The 18717-nt window shown below is 48.9% G+C and overlaps 1 protein-coding gene across 1 annotated transcript in view; it reads right to left on the bottom strand.

Moving 5' to 3' along the window:
- The window catches only part of LOC102451496 (alpha-2-macroglobulin-like protein 1), a 57936-nt gene extending 43280 nt beyond the window's left edge, over positions 1-14656 (bottom strand). Inside the window, exons 1-10 of the mRNA XM_075902336.1 lie at positions 14497-14656; positions 11140-11323; positions 9645-9686; positions 9050-9194; positions 8321-8373; positions 5092-5112; positions 4476-4644; positions 3768-3852; positions 2798-2915; positions 970-1084 (exon numbers count right to left, since the gene is read on the bottom strand). Coding sequence (XP_075758451.1) covers positions 970-1084; positions 2798-2915; positions 3768-3852; positions 4476-4644; positions 5092-5112; positions 8321-8373; positions 9050-9194; positions 9645-9686; positions 11140-11323; positions 14497-14564 — 1000 coding nt within the window. The 5' untranslated portion in view covers positions 14565-14656. The remainder of the gene's footprint in view (positions 1-969; positions 1085-2797; positions 2916-3767; positions 3853-4475; positions 4645-5091; positions 5113-8320; positions 8374-9049; positions 9195-9644; positions 9687-11139; positions 11324-14496) is intronic.
- Between the last annotated feature and the right edge of the window lie 4061 nt (positions 14657-18717).

Here is an 18717-nt window from a genome sequence, read left to right as displayed (position 1 = left end):
AGCGTGGCATGCTCTGATGGATGGATGAGAAAGATCGTGTTAGCAGTAGCATTTGGGGCAGATTAGAGGGAAACAGCATTGGCACTGGGGATGCAACAGCAACATGTGACCAACACTATCTAGTCAGTAGAACAGGAAATTATCAGAGGGACTGTGCTTAGGGATTATGAATGACTGGGAGCACAGGGATGAGATGCTGCTTATCCTATGGTTACATATGGTTCCATGTCTTATTGAAAGCCATGTTTCGTGAAGCTGGAGCTCACTTTAGTGGCTGGTTGGTGACTGTTATTGAAGACTCTTTGGGGAAGTAAGAAATCTAGTGAGCAGGGATGCGAGATAGAGGAAATATAATCACTGGTGTGGCACAAGTCTAGTGAACCCGGAGAGGTACCATGACTAAGGCACAATGGAATTTGGTCCCCCTGAGGATACCAGAGACTGGAAGGCTATGTCTACACTGGCATGTGCTTTTGCGCAAGAGCATCAATGGCAGTGTAGACACTCTCTTCCGCAAGAAAGCTCTAATGGCCATTTTAACCATAGGGGCTTCTTGTACAAGAAATTCATGTTGTCTGTCTACATCGGCCTCTTCTGGAAGAGCTCTTGCGCAAGAGGGCTTATTCCTGAGAGGGAGTGTCAGAATTCTCGTGCAAGAAGCCCTGATTTTCTACAGTACAACTTCAGTTTACTTGCGCAAGAATGTGTGGCCAGTGTAGACAGGTGGCATGTTTTTGTGCAAGAGTGGCCGTTTTTGTGCAAGAACGCGCCAGTGTAGACACAGCCAAAGTAGCTGAGGCTTCACAAAAGACTGGCTCAAAGATCTGAGCTTAAAAAACATCCTGTCCTGGAAATGGAGAATTGTGGAGGCAACCAAACACAAATGCAGTCAGTCAAGGGCTTTATGGAAAAAAGCACAGGCCAGTGGCCGTGTCTCCCTCTGCTCTCCTCTTCCCCTCCCCTGGGCACCTGTTCCTTCTTCTTCCAGTTCTGCTGCAATTAGAAGACGAGTCCCGAAGGCAGTATTATTTACTTGGAGCTCATCCATATCCACTGTAAAAATGGCACAACCGTTCTTGTCCGTCTGGGGTGTAGAGATGGATGGAGAGAGAGAAAAAAGAAAGAGAGATGTTAGTGAGGCTGTTGTTTATGGATGTGGGGTAGCCATAACAATCTTCCCCTCTGTTTCCTGGCTGTTTAGAAATTATGTACATTGTATCAAAAACCCGGTGGACTCCTCATTTAGGGAGAAGAGGAATGACATTTATTAGACAGGTACTGATATCCATGGTTGTAGACAAGATACATTTATCAGAGAACTCACACACATCCCTAGAGAGACCTGGGACCAGATTCCACTGCCAAAGCTGTAGCAAGACAGGTTTGACAGCTTGACCTAGTTAGAGCTCAGCCAGATAGTATTGGTAGAGGGTCTCTCCCATTCTCTGCATGTGGCACATAACAGTTTACTCTCTTAAGGCCAAAATGCTTTGTTGCATTACAGTTGTTGAGCTTAATGCCCATGTACTGGGTTGTGGCAGTGGCCTGTGACACACAGGACATCAGACTGAATGATCTGTGCTCCCTTCTGGCCTTGGAAATCGATGGCCCTCTCGAAGGGGTCAGCCCCTCAGAGCCAGGGGAAAGGGCAAAGAAGTGTTATGACTTTGGTTTGTGGCTAGCGCTCTGGGCCCTGCGGAGCCCATACAGCAGAGAGCTGGAACCCAAGCTGCCTTGTCCCTGATTGGCAACTGGGCTCCACTTGCAGGGCGTCACTGCTGGCTGGGCTGTTAGGGTGTGTCTAGACTACACGGCTCCGTCGACGGAGCCATGTAGATGAGGTTTCTAGACATAGACGAGGCATAACAGGGCGGTCGACAAGGGCTTCCCTTATTGACCGCGGAGCGTCCAGACTACCGCGCTGTGCTGCCAAACAGCTGATCGGCACAGTGAGGCAGCCAAATGAAGCAGCGACTGTTTAAATTGCCGCTTCATTTCCTTATGTGTAGAAACCTCATCTACATGGCTCCGTCAACGGAACCATGTAGTCTAGACATGCCTTTCGAGCTGCCATGACCCAGCTGGGCTGCCAGTCTCTGCTCGGAGTGCTGGCATTTAGAAAACCTTCGTTTGACTAGTAGGTGAGTGAGGAGGATCTGGAGCCATTGCAAGAAGAAGAACATGGAATCAATTGCATATTAAGGTGCATTGCATAGGGGGTTAGCTATGAAGCAGCCTGTGCTGGCCCCTGTCTGATCCAAGATGCCAGGCAGCTGAGATGGATCAGTAATCTGTTTGATTATGGGAGGAAACAGACATCTGGAAAAGATGGCACAACTGGTTGTCTGATCTGGTTTGATGAGAAGTGAGCTGCAAGGGGCCCATAATATGATTTCATGGGATCTGACAGGGGGCATTGGAGAAGAAATTCCTCCTGTGGAATAGTGTGGCACATTATAAAGGACTTCTCTAACACAGCCATTCTGTTTGCAGCCTGTTGGTCCGTTCACCTCCCTACTCCTGTCTCCCAAGAAATGAGCCCTCCCCAATCACACAGGCCAAGCGAGGCCCACAGTACTTCCCCCCAACCATCCAGGATATGTTTCTGGCAGAGGCGGGAGACATAAATGCTTTACTGCAGTAACGCAGGTGGCCAGATAGCAGGCCAGAGGATTGGGTGAGCCAGGAGAAATAATAATAATCAGCCTAGCTGGAGCAGGGAACATTAGTAATGCCTAGAGGCATTGACATTCTGTTCTTGCAGGTGCCTTTCCTCTCCCATCCCTCATCTGCTCACCTGGTCTGTATACTCCTTTTTTATTGTAGACAATGTCACGTTTTCTTCTGTCTCAAAGTCTGATTGCCCAATCAGCTTGGCCTCTATTTTCCCCTGAACAGGTTTCCCATATGTGTACCTGGATCAGAAGGACAGAAAACTCCAGAGGGGGGTCCGAAAAAGAGCAGAATGAAGGGCACCAGGGAGAAGATGGATATTAAAAGCATCTTCTCTCTGGCCACTGCCCGCCCCCACCCCCCTTAAATAAAGAAGAGGAACAGACATGTCTGCAGGATAAACTGCCCCAAAGCCACCTCACTTGCTCCACCTCCCCTTTAAATGGCTCCTTATTGCATGAAAGGCTCCTTTGAAATCAGTATCTCCACTGAGGCCTAGGAGCAGTCTGGCTGCCTACCTGGTGGGCTGCCAGGGTTGAGGGCAGCTTGGGGAGCCTTGGAAACATTTCAAAATGGTCCAAATGAAAATTTGGGAGCACCTGTCCAGGGGTAAATGCATATAGGTTTTGACTATTTTGGAACACTGGAATTTTTTTTAATTCAGGAATTTGTCACAGAACAGGAATTCCATGTTTCAAACATTGCTCCTTTGTGGCTCTTTAGATGTGTTTAATGATCAGATGTTGCAGGAATCTGTCCCTGACTGTGATTTGAGTCACTCCCCCTCACTAGGAGAGAGGAAAAGCGGTGAGGAGTCCTGTAGCACCTTATTGACTAACAGAAGTGTTGGAGCATAAGCTTTTGTGGGCTAAGACCCACCCATGAAAGCTTATGCACCAACACTTCTGTTAGTCTAAGGTACCACAGGACTCCTCACTGCTTTTGAAGATTCAGACTAACATGACTACCCCTCTGATAGGAGAGAGGAGACACCACTAGAGGTCCTTGTATGCCTTCCATTACACAGGCAGCAAGAGGTCACTCTCTGGAGTGGGAGTGGTTAGGGGTGGGACAGTGACAGCCGTGCCACTCACCTGCCACAAACCGTGAACTGAAATTTCTCTTCCGAAGTCGTGACCAGTGGTGGAACGTTTAACTTCAGCTCAAACTTGGGCAACTCTGCAGAAGGGAGTGAGGGGCAAGTTGAGGGCATACTTAGAGGAACTTGCCCTCTGCATAACAGAATCTCAGAAACACTGGCCCAGTACTTGAAGGATATGGAGAGTGACTGAGCCGTCAGAGGGAATAGGTACCATCAGCCATGAGTCCCATGGAAAGAGGAGTTGAGGGGTGGAAGGGAGCAGGAAGTCAGGACTGAATCAACATGGTGACCAAGTTCCACTCCTCCCCCCTCCCCGGTGGTTTGGATCCTTCTGGACGAGGGCAGCACCAATTGTGTGAAAGTAAAGCCCTGGCCTGGATGAACATGGAGATGGCATTGCTGAGGAAGTTGCCAGATCAGGGTTAGGGGCCCATTGTGGAGGTCTGTACACTGGTACATGTATGTAGCTGGAGCTCAGGACTGAACACGCATTGGGGCGGATCCCCCCCCCCCCCCCCGGGTTCGACTGGAGAGCAGTGTATGGATGGGTGAGTGACATGCAGGGCACTGGGCGCTGGACAGGGCAAGGAGGCATAAGCAGAGAAATCTAATGAAATCCATGGACTCCACCAGGGAAGCTCCCATACAGGCTTCGTTCCACAGCTCCTAGTGCTCTCGCACACTCCCTTCTAAGTCTCACCATATTCCTCCACTGTGAAGGTTGTCTCAAGCCTTTGGGGCACATCCTTGTCTGCTTTGATGGTGTATTTCCCCAGGGCAGCTTCCGAGGCCAAGGGGAAGGAGAGATCCACAATGCCTTGTCTTGGCTTCACATCCACCCACTGGCTAATCCGGTTCCCATTGGGATCCTGTGCAGGAACATACATGCCTAATCACACGCATTCAGATATACACTGCTGGGAACAGGCACTGCCTCAGAGAAGCACATTCACACACAACAGTGAGTGAGTGAGTGAGGGCAGTGCAAGGAGCACAGCCCCAGGCATTGCCCTGATGGACGGGCTGTCTGGTGGATCACAGCCTCTCCCAAGTCGCCTCATCCTCTTTTGCTATTATTAATTTTTGATAGCTGGATAATCCCCTCAATTACTTTTGCTTCATGTCATACCTCTACTTTCCCCCTGACCGTTAATCACTGGTAACACTGCAGGAGCAGGGTATTGGGGCAAGGTACAGCCAAGATGCAAATGTCTCATCTCTGCAGTTGCAGCCTAGAGCATGGTGCACTCCCAGAGTGCAAAGGGCATGACAGAGCAGAGAAGAAAGCTGCCGGAACTTTGCTCCTGATCACTCACCTGCAGCAGCACCAGGGGATACTGCAAATCAGAAGAGAAAAACAATGTCACCGTTCTGGAGAGAGCAACAACATCCTCAAGATCCAGCGTCACTAGCACCCAGATGCTGGCCCTACCTCAGGAGAGCCTGCCCCTGAGCTCCGACCCAGACAGTCCCCATTTCACACCAAGGTCTCTGTTACAGATCGCTGCTCCCTTTGCCAGGAAAGTGGAGGAGCTGGTGTGGTGCGCTCCCCAGATCATTGTGCCTAAAGATGTACCCTAATTGAGAGCTCAACCGTAAAGTAATTTAAGCGCTGTGTTACAATCATGCTTGGCAAACAAGACAGTGAGACTGAAAATCAATAAACTGAAGTTGGTATGTTGGACGTTCCGCCTAATATGGACAGAATAATATGGGATGGGCTAGTGCAGCCCTGGGGGCCTTGCATGAGGTGGCAGCAGGGGCTGGCTCCCCCTCACACACACACACACACACACACAGGCACAGCGGTGGCGGGAGTTATGGAAGGGGAGTAGCATGCTCGGCTCTGCTCCGTGGCCATCTCCCAGATGGATTCCAGTCAGAGGAGCAGAGTGGAGTGGGCTGGGGCTGCATTGCTCCACTTCTCACCACCATGGGTGAGTGGTGGGGGGGCTCCAGCCCCAGCTGCCAGCCCTAGGCCCTGCAGGTAACCCCCAGGCCACCCTTGGCCTTGCAGCTATCATTGATATGGAGGCCCGTCCCATCCATGGGACAGTTGCGGCAGCTGCCATGTTCCCCCTACCCCCCAAAGTATGGGGCCTGGAATTGCCACCCCAAGCCATCCCATCCATACGATGGCTCTGTCTGCAGTGCACTCCCAAAATAATGGCACTGAGTCACAGAGCACAACTCAGCCGGGCTCCCTGGGCTCAGATTCGGGGACTAGTGTCGACATTCAACTCCTGCCCCTCTCACAAAAGCCTGAGTGTCTATATTCCAGCACAGCTCAAGCCCCGGGAGCCTCAAGCAGCTGAGCAGGGCCAGCTGCAGTTGTGTCATAGGTCTTGTACTACAGCATAAATATAACCTCCACGTCTGCCTTGCAACACCCTTGTAAGCCTGTGACCAGAAAGAGGCAACTAGAAGCAATGCCCTAACCAGCCTGACGTTGATCAAAGCTTGTCAGGTGTGGAGTGGCTGACAAGCCCGTGTACATGCCTGTGTGGTTTTCTGTCACTGAGGTGGCAAGTGAAAATAAACCTCAGAGACAGAAGCTGTATTTTCTATCTTTACTACTGCAGTCTTTTCTCTTCCCTTCTGCTGTGTGTTTGTCTTCTTTTGTCTTCAGCAGCAGCAGCTCCAGCCTAGCTTCATAGAATCAGGAAGTTATCAAGTCCAAGCCCCTGCCCAATGCAGGACCAATCCCAAATAAATCATCCCAGCCAGGGCTTTGTCAAGCTGGGACATAAAAGCCTCTAGGGACGGAGATTCCACCACCTCCCTAGGGAACCCAGTCCAGTGCTTCACCCTCCCTTCCCACCAGGGAAATAGTTTTTCCTAATATCCAACCTAGACCTCCCCCACTGTAACTTGAAACCACTGCTCCTTGTTCTGCCATCTGTCACCACTGAGAACAACCTCTCTCCATCCTCTTTGGAACCTCCCTTCAGGAACTTGAAGGCTGCTATCAAATCCCCCCTCGCTCTTCTCTTCTGTAGACTAACTAAGCCCAAATCCCTCAGGCTCTCTTCGTAGCCCCCTACTCATTTTTGTTGCCCTCTGCTGGACCTTCTCCAATGCGTCCACATCTTTTCTGTAATGGGAGGTCCAGAATTGATCGCAATACTCCAGGTGTGGCCTCACCGGAGCTGAATAAATTGGAATAATCACTTCTCTGGATCTGCTGGCAATGCTCCTCCTAATGCACCCTGTGACGGGGCGCCGAGACCCCGCACCCAACCCCTGGGACTTTGTGCCCTTGCAGAGGGGCAACGGAGCACCTACTGCCGGTGCGCCAGTTACTCTCGCGCCATGGCTCAGCTGAGCGGCACCGCAACTCAGCTGATGGACGCCGCCGCTCAGCTGGAGGGACGTCCTGGCACAGCTGAGTTGAACTCAGCCCCCCCAGCGAGACGGGATAAAAGGACGCACTGCGTCAGACATCAAGGGGGCGGGGCACGTAAACCCCTCCCAGGTCGGCGGGGATTTTAAAAGCTTGCCGGCCACCGTAGGAAGGAGAGGACGAGGAGAGCGCGGGGGCTCCCCGACATGGAAGGAGACCCGGATGCACTCACGACAGTCCCCACGGGGGGGACCCAACGTCATGAGTACCGACTCCCCGAGGACGGGGTAGGGGGAGGAAGGAAGTAGCCCAGGGCAGGGCGGCGAAGTAGCCCGTGGGCTGGTGTGTTTAGGGGCACACCCCCGCCAGTCGGACAGAGACTCGAGAGTAGTCTCCATCCTTAGGGCCCTGGGCTGGGGCCCATGAGTGAGGGCGGGCCCCGGCCCCCCTTCCTTCCCCCTTCGGACGGAGAGACAGACATAGTCGGAACTGACTCCCGGAGCGGGGTTATTGACTTACAAGGACGGGTGACCATACCCCGGGACAGACTGAGGACGGGGGCACGGTCACACACCCTAATATGCCATTAACCTTCTTGGACACACTGTTGACTCATATCCAACTTCTCATCCACTGTAATCCCCGGTCCTTTTCTGCCAAACTGCTGCTTAGCCATTCGGACACTATTTCAGCTAACTTCTCTTTCTCACAAAAAGAACAGCTGTTACCATTTTTGATGCTATCAAAATCCTATCAGAGGGGTTTCTTTCTAAAAACTCTCTGCAGTGAAAGGGAAAGGAACAGGAGATACTATTTAAATGAAAGCCTTACTAGCTACTTTAGATTTCAAAAGTGTTAACTGTCTTTCTCTTTTCTGGATCTTGAGTGAAAGATTAGTAGGACTTTCAATGGTGTGTTTGCCTTGGTAATCAGCAGCCTGAGGTCTCAGTAAATGCTGAATCTCAAACCTTATTTGATATTATATTTGCTAACACCTTTGACTCTCTGGACCCTTTATATGAGCTAAATTAATACAACAAGAGCTATCCCAGTCCTGCTCTCTGTTACTAGGGGGCATGGGGCAGATGAGGTGTCTCTCACAAGTGTAATTCCTGGGGGTATCACTCTGTTTATCTGCTGAGTCTTGGTACACTCTGCACACTGATGGCCCCTACTTCCTGGAAAGCCAGAGGGATACTCACCAGTTTATCAATGGCCTTAAAAGACTCATCCAGGCTCACAATTCGAAACTTCACTGAAGGAATACAGGAAGCACAACAATTTACTCAATGGGCAACAGATCTCTGGATAACCTCCCTTCTTATTTTCAGATATCCTTCCCTTCTTCTTGTCCTCTGAGCTACTGACCCTTTGCTGCAGATCCCTCTGCAATAGCACACTTCTGCCCATGATGGGTTATGTGGAGCAGAGCCCCACTATACTCATTACATGTGCCCAGGAATAAACCTATTTGTTTACTGTAAAACAGCAGCTCCTCTTGGCCCCTCTCACTTATCTTTCTGGTCTACGTAGACTATAATTGGGGAGGGGGCAGGGACTGCCTCTCCCTGTGTTTGTCCAGCACACAACAGACTAGATCTTTTGTGTGGGGTTGCTAGGTGCTGCTCTAATACAGTAATACTCTGGCAAAAGCTCCAGGGATGTCCCACGTCCTGAGTAGCCATGGCCAGAGAGATAGCACAGCCTTCCCTACAGCGCCCCCTAACCACAAACTGGGGTGCTGGGGTCAATACAGACTGACTCAGAGGGGAGAGTATCTTGTGATGACATACCCATCCCACTCACGGCAGCACCTGGTGACTTAGGGAGTGGGCCCTGTCCTACATAGCTTCTTATAACCATCCCCTGCTGTGGACAGTCCAAGTCCAAGTCTCCGCCCCCAACCACCACCTTCCTGTTGCCAGGTTTACCTGTCTCTCCAGGTTTGTAGAAGGCCTTGTCTGTGTCTACGACGATCGTCTCTTGCCGCCTTTTCATCAGCACCTTCTTGCGACCCTCGTAGCTCACCTTGTCCCCACTGCGGATCACTGCACGCACAAAGGCCACTACATCTTTCTGAGAGACACAAAGGAAACTGACACCTCGATGGCAGGACTGATAACTCAAGGCCACTTTGTGCGAGGAAGCTACTCTGCCAATCCACCCAGGGCAGCTCCTGGGAGACAGGATCTTTATCTGCCACTCCCTGTGTTCCCAGGAGAAGATGCATAAAAAAAATCCCCATTCCGGTTATTTTCTCCATCCTCTCCCTCCACAGGGTTTTTCCTCCTCTTCTCCCTCCCATACCCATTCTTGTGTTTCTCTTGTTCTCCCTTCCCCCACCTTTGCCCTCCTGCCTTCTACTATCTGGGTTCCCATTTCCCCTCCTCCTCCCTTTCCCATCTCATCCCTGCCCCCATATCATCTCCTTCTCCCTCCTTTTGGCTGGGCTAGTCCAGGGAAGGAGCAGGGGTTGGAGCCTTCTGGTTTGTGGGAACAGAGCAGGTTGGGAGATGTGAGACTTACTGGTTCATGAAACTGCTTTTCCCCGGTAACTAAGGCTGGCACCTGCAGAATGAGGGTAGCATGGGTGAGTTGAGGCAAGAGGAGAAAAGAAAACAAATACATCAGTGAAATTTTATTTCTCACACAGCAGAATGGCAAATGGCCCCAGAGCAAAACAGTCCCCAGACTGCAGGACACTGAAGATCTGGATCCAAATGCTGTGTCTGGAGCCTATGTCTAGCTAACCTGATCCTACAAAGAACATCTGGAAGAGTAAGGAGCAGGGAGGGGGCATGGTGGAAGACTGGGCACTCACCCACGTGCAGTGATGAACCTTGATTTGTTATTGTAGGGTAACATCACTCACATACCCACCTGGAAGCAGGACCTGGAGATGGTATTCTGGGATGAAGAGAGGCCAAATGTAGTCTGATGTGGATCTAGCACAGCACTGGTAGGACTACTATACTGTGCACTGTTCAGTGCATCTCAGTACCAGGGTGATGTCAATAAAGCCCAGGAACAGACAATGACAAGCTCCACAAATGGCCAGAGAGCAGTTCTACTCTGAAAGGTGACTCTGTATGAATGGCTTAGTTGGGCTGCACATTTGTGTCTCAGTCTAGATTGAAGGGACTCCATTTCTAGGTAGCAAGGTGTGAAATGCATGTTCTCCCTGGGCTCTGAGAGTCACAGCCACATCATCCCTGGCAATAACAGCCCTGCAATGAGAACCTGGTCATTCTTTTGTTGATACACAGAGCAGGACAGACCAGCTCCCTCTCACTGTGCTGTGCTGACTCTGTGTGGGGGGAGAACAGGTGTAAAAGGGAGCAGAGCCAATGTTTTAGGAGAGTCAGGAACCATGGTCCTGCATGCACATAGACGCTGGTGTGTTACTGTGTAAGAAAGGAACCGTTTTATCGAGTCACATTTGAGGACAGAAGCACACTCTAAGCATCTAGAGGGAAAGTTAAAAGAACTTAGTCTGTATACAAGTATCAGAGGGGTACCCATGTTAGTCTGAATCTGCAAAAGCAGCGAGGAGTCCTGTGGCACCTTATAGACTAACCAAAGTGTTGGAGCATAAGCTTTCATGGGCAAAGACCCACTTCAATAGATGCACCTGACAAAGTGGGGTCTTTGCCCACAAAAGCTTATACTCCAACACTTCGGTTAGTCTATAAGGTGCCACAGGACTCCTTGCCTAGTCTGTATACAGTCAATTGAATAATGAACTACACAAATTTGAACAGTGTAATCACCACGGAGGGAGATGGCTGGTTCTCCAGCAGGATGAAATGGCATGAAACTGGGCAACATAGTAACCTTTGGTATAATCTTTCTCATCTGTTAGACTATTGGATGATCTGCCAAGGGGTAGGAGGGATGGACCAGAAAACTCCAGGTAGCATCGTGCACAGCAGGGGGCATAGCCTAGCATACACTAGGGGCACAAAGATCTTTTCTGACTCTGAGGTGAGAGTGAAGAACCAGGAGCCACATCTGAGCTCACCTTGAAGCTGATGCACTCAAAGATTCCAGGCTTCTCCACGTCCTTCTCCACCAGGGTGTGATTCTGGTTTTGCATCTCCAACGTGACCGACAGGTGGACAGTCTCAGGGAAGGAGATGAGGTGGGTACAGACCTTCTCATGGCCGGGATGGTGAATGATGGCTGGGATAACCACCACATAGTAACTAGGAGAGAGGAGGTGGAGGAGAGGATGGGGACCAGGGAGGATGGGTAATTCAGTGTCTGAGGTAGGCAGGCTGCTATTGAGGAAGGCACCATGGATCAGCGAGATTTCATAGACCCAGATTGGAGAAACGTGGTGCAATTCCCTTCCCATTCCAGAAGGAGGCAGCATGCCCACTATGGAATCGGAGCATGGTACAATACACTGGCATGAGGCTATCTAGCAAAGAGATGGGTATCTGATTCAAGGCAGAGCAGTCTAGTCCAGTGTGCGTAAACGTTTCCAGTTGCTCCCCCCTTTCAGGTCACATAACTTGCTGTTCCTCCCTTCATTAATTGCAGTGTGAAATAATCCCCTACTTCTGTGCGGCTCCTGGCAGCACTGCTGCCTTCAGAAATGGGCAGCCAGAGAACTGCAGGTGCTGGCCAGGGAGTTCATGTTTGCAGAGTGAGAGGACTATGTTTATAACCCAGATCCCATCCCATTCCTACCATACCCACTCTCATTTTATCCTGCTCCTGCTATAATGGCAGTGGGTCCTGCAGGACCCATGGGATCCCAATTTCTCCCTTCTCTGCCAGAGAACCTCTTGCCCTTCTTCAGTTTGCACAACACTGATCTAATCCATTCCCCAAGTCCTAATTAAAAAAACAGTAAGAAGCCCCAGAAATGTCAGCCTGACTAAGCAGCAGAAGCAAAAAAGTGCCATTTAAAAATTAGAAGTCAAATCCTAATGAGGAAAATAGAAAAGAAAACAGACTCTGGCCAGGCAAGTATAAAGGTGTAATTAGGTAAGCCAAGAAAGGAGTGGAAGAAGAGTTAGCTAAGAACACAAAAACTAACAGCAAAACCAATTTTCAGCATGTCAGAAGCAGGAAGCCTGGAGACCACTGAGGATCAAGGTGCTAAAGGAGAGCACTCAAATGAAGACAAAGCTATTGCATAGAAGCTCAATTAATTTTTTTTTTGCATCAGTTTTCACTGTGGAGGATGTGGGGGAGTTCCCCACACCTATGCTTTTCTTTTTAGGTGACAAATCTGAGGAATTGTCCCAGACTTGTGTTTGATAGAAGTAGTATTGAAACAAATTGATAAATTTGTAGACAGAACCAGATGGTATCCACCCAAGAGTTCTGAAGGAAGCGAAATATGAAATCACAGAACTAATAACTGTGGTATGTTATGTAAGCTATTCCTTCAGTCAGCCTCTCTACCTAATGATTAGAGTGTGGCTAACATAACACTTTATTTCTAAAGAAGGCAATTACAAGTTAGCCTAACTTCAGTCCTAGGCAAATTGGTTAAAACTCTAGTAAAGAATTCTGTTGTCAGACACACAGGCTACGTCTAGACTGAACTCTTAAATCAGAAAAAGATATGCAATTTGTGCTACACAAATTGTGTATCTTTTTTTAATTTAATTTTGAAATAGGCTTTTTCGAAATTTGGTGTGTCTACACGGTGCCAAATTTTGGAAAAAAAAAGTGTTCTTTCGAGCCATCCCTTCTTCCTCATAGAACAAGGTTTACAGGGATGGCAAAAGAGCACATCCGTTCTTCAAAAAAAAAATTTTTTTTTAAGCGGACATGTTCCTTGGATGCAGTGTTGCTTTTTCAGGATACTTTTGGTATCCAGACAAAACAATGCAGTCTAGACATAGCCATAGATGAACACAATATGTTGGAGAAGAGTCAATATGGCTTTTGTAAAGGAAATCATGCCTTACTAATCTACTAGAATGCTTTGATGAACAACAAGCAAGGGGGCAAAGGGATCCAGTGTATTTGGACTTTCTGGGTATGTCTACATTTCATTCCTCTTCCGAGAGAGGAATGCAAATGCAGACACCCAAAATTGCAAATGAAGCGGGGATTTAAATATCCCGTGCTTCATTTGCATAATCGCATTATGGCGCTATTGCAAAATAGCGCTATTTTGAGAGAGAAAATGGGGTTATTTCAAGATAAAATCCTTCCCTTGAAATAACCCTTACTCCTCAAAAAATGAGGTTTAAGGGTTATTTCTAGGGAAGGGTTTTATCTCGAAATAACCCCATTTTCTCTCTTGAAATAGCGCTATTTAGCAATAGCACCATAACGCAATTATGCAAATGAAGCACGGGATATTTAAATCCCTGCTTCATTTGCAATTTCTGGTGTCTGCATTTGCATTCCTCTCTCAGAAGAGGAATGAAATGTAGACATACCCTCAGAAAGCCTTTGATAAGGCCTCCTCCCAAAGGCTCTTAAGGAAAGTGAGCTGTTGTGGGAAAAGAGGGAAGTTTTTTTCATGGATCAGTAACTGGCTAAAAGACAGGAAACAAAGGATAGGAATAAATTGTGAGTTTTCAAAAAAGAGAGAGGGAAATGGAGCTGGATCACCCGGGGATCTGTCCGAGGACAGGTGCTGTTCAACACATTTATAAATGATCTGTAAAAAGGGGAGAAAACATTTTCTCAGTGTGCAGAAAAAGTGAAAAAAGCTAATTGTGTTAGGAACCTTTAGGGAAGGGACAGATAGTAAAACAGAAAATACCATAATGCGACTATATAAATCCATGATACACATCCACACCTGGAATACTATATGCAGATCGAGTTGCCCCATCTTAAAAAAAACCCAAATCCCACACCCCAGTATTCTAGAATCAGAAAGATGCAAAGAAGCGCAAGAAAAGGAGTGAGCGAGTGGAACTGGTCCCATGTGAGGAAAAATTAAAAAGTCTAGGAACATTCATCTGAGATACAAGACCACTAAGGAGGGGTATGATAGAGGTCTATAAAATCAAGAATGGTGTGGAAAAAAGTGAACAAGGCCAACACCTAAGGCCTCATTCTCAGGGCCATGACCATGGTGGGCAAGTTGGGAAGCCACCCAGAGTGCAAAATTGCAGAGGCAGAAAAATGATAAAAAAAAAACCAACCAGCAGATGGCACAAATATTCTGGCTCACCCCGAGGGCTACAATACCTGGTTATAGTTCTGCTTGTGTTCATAGGTGCCAAGCAGCCACAACTTTAAAGTCACTTGGAGCTGCAGGTGCTTGGCATCTCTGAAAATAAGGCCCTTCGGAAGCTCCTCACTGGGATCCAGCCAATTCAGCCCCCTCCCCTACTCTTCCTGCATTGACACGTCTGTCTACAGAGCCCCAGCAAACAAGGGTGGAAAACCTTACGGACTCAGAGTTGTTGGAGCTGCAATTGGGAGCAGAGCCAGGGCCCAGAGGAGCGATACTTCCTCCATCGCTTGGTCTGGGACGGACTGCTGGTGAGATCCACACTTACATCTAGAGCAGCTGGTTCTCGAGTCCAGAGGCTGAGTCCTAAATATCCCCTCAGAGACTCCTAAGTCCAAAGGGTGCCTGGTGCATGAGGATCTCATCTCCCCTGGGCTAATGACATTGACAATATTTACTCATCTCCACTAGGAACTTGGCAAAGGCCACATAGTCCCAGATCTCCTCCCATCCCATTCTAGAGTGTGTCTGTGACCAGTGTATAGAAAGACTTTGAAGTGAGTTATAGATCTGGGGGCTGAAACACAGCCTAAGCAGCTATGACAGGAGTAAGAATCTTCATGTGTGTCTGGCATGGCATGTGACTGAAGCATGCAGGGAGAGCTCCAGTCGTGCACCAGTCCCTAGCCACTGTTCTCAGCCATGCTGCAGGCAGAAGGCATCTTGAGCTCTGTCACTGTCCATTCACCTCCATAATGATTCACCCTTTACCCATGTCAAGGAGATGGCACCTCTAGCTCTGCTGCAGGCTGTTCTCTGTCTCTTCTCTCTCATATGGCTGCTCAGGGTGCCCCTCTTGGTAGCCTGGCATCTCGAAGGGTATGTCTACACTACCCTCCTATTTCAAAATAGGAGGGTAATGTAGGCATACCGCAATTGCAAATGAAGCCTGGGAAATTCAAATCCCGGCCTTCATTTGCAATTGCGGTATGCCTACATTACCCCGCTAGTTCAAAATAGCAGGGTAGTGTAGACATACCCTAGGTGTTTTAACCCCCAGAGTCTGAACAGAAGCCCAGGCACTATTGCATTCTGGGGTCCCTAGGCACACTCTTGGGATGAGTGTTAAAGGAACCTTTGTTCATTGGACTTTCATGCCACAAGATGGGACACTGAGGCAAAAGACAGTGCTCAGTTTACTGTGGATGGGAGTTTGTTCATGGTCACATGCTTGTGAGCCATGGTTGGGGTGTGTTTGGCAAATAAGGCTGCCTGCCTGTCCCCTTATCAAAGTTTTCTTTTGGGCTGTGTCTACATTGGCACCCCTTTCCGGAAAAGGGATGCTAATGAGACCAGTCGGAAGTAGGAATAAGGGATCTTCCGGAAAAGGGCTTATTTTCCACAAGATCCCGTCTAGACTGGCGCTTTTCTCCAGCAAAACCCCGAGCCGGAAAAAAGCGGCAGCCATGTTCATGCAAATGCCACGGGGGATATTTAAATCCCCCGCAGCATTTGCAATTCCGAAGTGTCTCATTAGCATCCCTTTTACGGAAAAGGGTGCCAGTGTAGACACAGCCTTGGTATATAGACTCCGTGCTTGCGAGGGGGAAGTATTGCCCAGGAGTGGTGTTTAGTACTCCCCGGGCACTGGGTGGGGTTCAAGTCTGTTCTGGCCTGAGTGGCTAAGAAGAACCCCTCCCTGGTTGCTACTTACTGCTCCTGGCAGAACAGTTGCAAACAGACTAATTCACATGTCACGCTGATTCTGCAAATCCTCACACCGACTCAGCCCCCCGTCCACATAGGCCAGTGGTTTTCAAACTGCGGGACGCGACCCCAGGTTGCAGGATGTCAGTCTCTGGGTCTCGTTGCTGCAGGGGGATCAGGTGACCAGTGGGGGTGTTAAGAGAGGCTCCCTGCCTGTCTTGGCACCCATAGACTGTGCTGCACCCCAGAAGCAGTCAGCAACAAGCCCGGCTCCTGGGGGAGGAGGGTAGGAAAGAGCGCATAGGGCTCTGTGCAATGCCCCTGCCCTGAGCGCTAGCTCCGCACTCCCATTGGCTGGGAACCTGCTGCTAGCTGCTCCTGATGGCAGCATGGTCTGCGGTGCCAGGAGAGGCAGGAAGCTGCCTTAGATCCCCCGCTACACTGCTGACCTGAAATCGCTTGAGGTCAGCTCCTCCTGCCGCACCCCTGATCCCCCCCCCATAGCCAGAGCCCCCTCCTACACGCCAAACCTCTCACCCTCAGCCCCACCCCGGAACCCACACTATAGTCAACTTATGTTCGGTCGTGGGCATCAACCATTTTCTTCAACTGGGACATGTTAGAAAATCCCTGACCTAGATGCATTTCTCTGCCTATCCACACAAATCACTCTCACTCCCAAGGGGTGGCTGGGATGTCTTTACTGCTTCTCCTGCCTAGCCTTCTGCATCAGCTACACTTTCCATTACCCCGTACATCCTTTCTCCCAATCCGACTCTAGGGGACACTGGTACCAAGGGAACTTGTTCTCTATGTTCTATTTACTCTTGGTTACACCAGTGTCTAGGTTTACTCTGGCATAGCGTGTGTGTGTGTAGTAACTCACAACCTGAGATAGCAGACTTACACTGACTTTTAAACTAGCTCAGAAGGACAGATCAATATATGGACTCAAAGCTCGGTATGTCAGTGACCCTGAGGCATATAAGTGTCCTGGAATCATTTTATGCAGACACAAATGATTCTGGGCTGAATACTCCTCTCAGTGGGGTGGCTGCCCCAATGGGATAGGCTGGATAGTCATCAGCCCTTGAGCTGTTGCAGAAACCTCCCTGGTTCTCTTTCTCTCTCTGGTCTGTCACTCTGCCATCAACTTCTGGCCTGGGGGTTGGAGAGAGAAAGGAAGTATAATAAGAAAGTAAACTCTCTTCAAATTTCTGTCAGGACAGGTCAACAGAGCTGTTTAGGAGGACAGCAGGGCAGAATTGGGGTTTCGATATGAATTGGGGTTTCTAGACTACAAGCCTCTTTCGAAAGCGAGCATCTAGACTGCAACTACGTCTTTCAAAAAAGTGAGCCACTTTTTCGAAAGAGAGCACCCAGGCAGTGTGGATGCTCTCTTTCAAAAATACCCTGTTTGCATTCAAGAACATCTTTTTTCGAAAGAGCACTTTCGAAAAAAGGCGTTCTTCCTCTTAAAGTGAGGTTCACCACGGTCGAAAAAAACACCATGTTCTTTCGATTTACTTTTGAAAGAACGCAGTGGCAGTCTAGACACAGGGGAAGTTTTTTCGGAAAAAGGCCACTTAAAAAAAAAACCTGTTGTCTAGACACACCCTATAACACAACAATTTTACCCCTAAAGGTTTTTATTTCTGCTTGTCTAAGCTTCCACTTGTGTTAATTTTCTGTAGAAAGAAAAATGGTACAGAACAACCTCACTCTGGAGTAAATCCACAAGAGTCAGGGAAGTAAGTCATCAAGGATGAATTTTCCTCACTATTCGTTTAATGAGATCCTCCTACGTACACCCTTTAATAACACCACTGGAGCTCGCTCTGTGTCACCTTCTGTCATGAATGGGATTGCAAGGATGTAAAGACCAGAGCAGACATCTACCCACAGAAGCACTAGCAAACCCAGCAAAAGCCTTGAAGCGCGTGAGCCTAGGATGTGGGTTTGTAAATATTGGCCTAGCAGTGTCCTCCTGGCCACTTCCCAGTGGCAGTCATATGCCACCTGATTTCTACCCTTTGGATTAAAAGCAAAAAGCCAGATGCAGACACCATAACCGGGAGTGACATGGGTGGGGCTTCAGTGTAGACTGAGAGCAATGGAAGAAGTGCAACAGCCAGAGAAAGAGAGGTGTAGAGGAGGAACGCATGCCCGTAGTCTGAGCCCACCAGCACTCAACTGTGTCTTCCTCCTGCCTCTCATAGCTGGATCCTCTACAATGACGTAAGAGCCCTGCTTGTTTCATGTCTATATGCTGATTAGTGGCGAATATGTAGGAGTGGGGCGTCTATAGTGGCAGATACCTGTTGGGGATTCCTGAGACCAAAGGGGCATTTCCATAGGGTGTTTGATCTCTCCTCTTTCATTCAAACCTCCATTGCCTGCATTGCTCTGGCTACCTGTACTTTCTTTGGCTTCCCATGTCCTGGGAAACCTCACATAGGCAGCAGAACTTCAGGAAGATCAAGTCAGCACCTGTCCTGCCAGAGTGTCTGTGGGTATTTCAGTGTGACCGTGCAATATTCCATGCACGTTATTGTGATCCAGGAAACATTTTCCTTTAGGTTGTGCTTTTCTCCCCAGAGCCAAGAGACATACTTTAAATCTTCCACTGGGATGCTTAGATGCTGCAGCTCAGCACGTTTCTTAGCCAACTTCAATAGGGAGATGAAGCTTAGTTCTGCCTGCTTTTCATGGTCCCAGTGTAACTGATTGGCT

Source organism: Pelodiscus sinensis, chromosome 1, assembly GCF_049634645.1.
Source record: "Pelodiscus sinensis isolate JC-2024 chromosome 1, ASM4963464v1, whole genome shotgun sequence".
NCBI classification, from domain to species: Eukaryota; Metazoa; Chordata; order Testudines; family Trionychidae; genus Pelodiscus; species Pelodiscus sinensis.
Note: the sequence above shows the minus strand (reverse complement) of the source record. Positions and strands in the feature narration are given on the sequence as shown.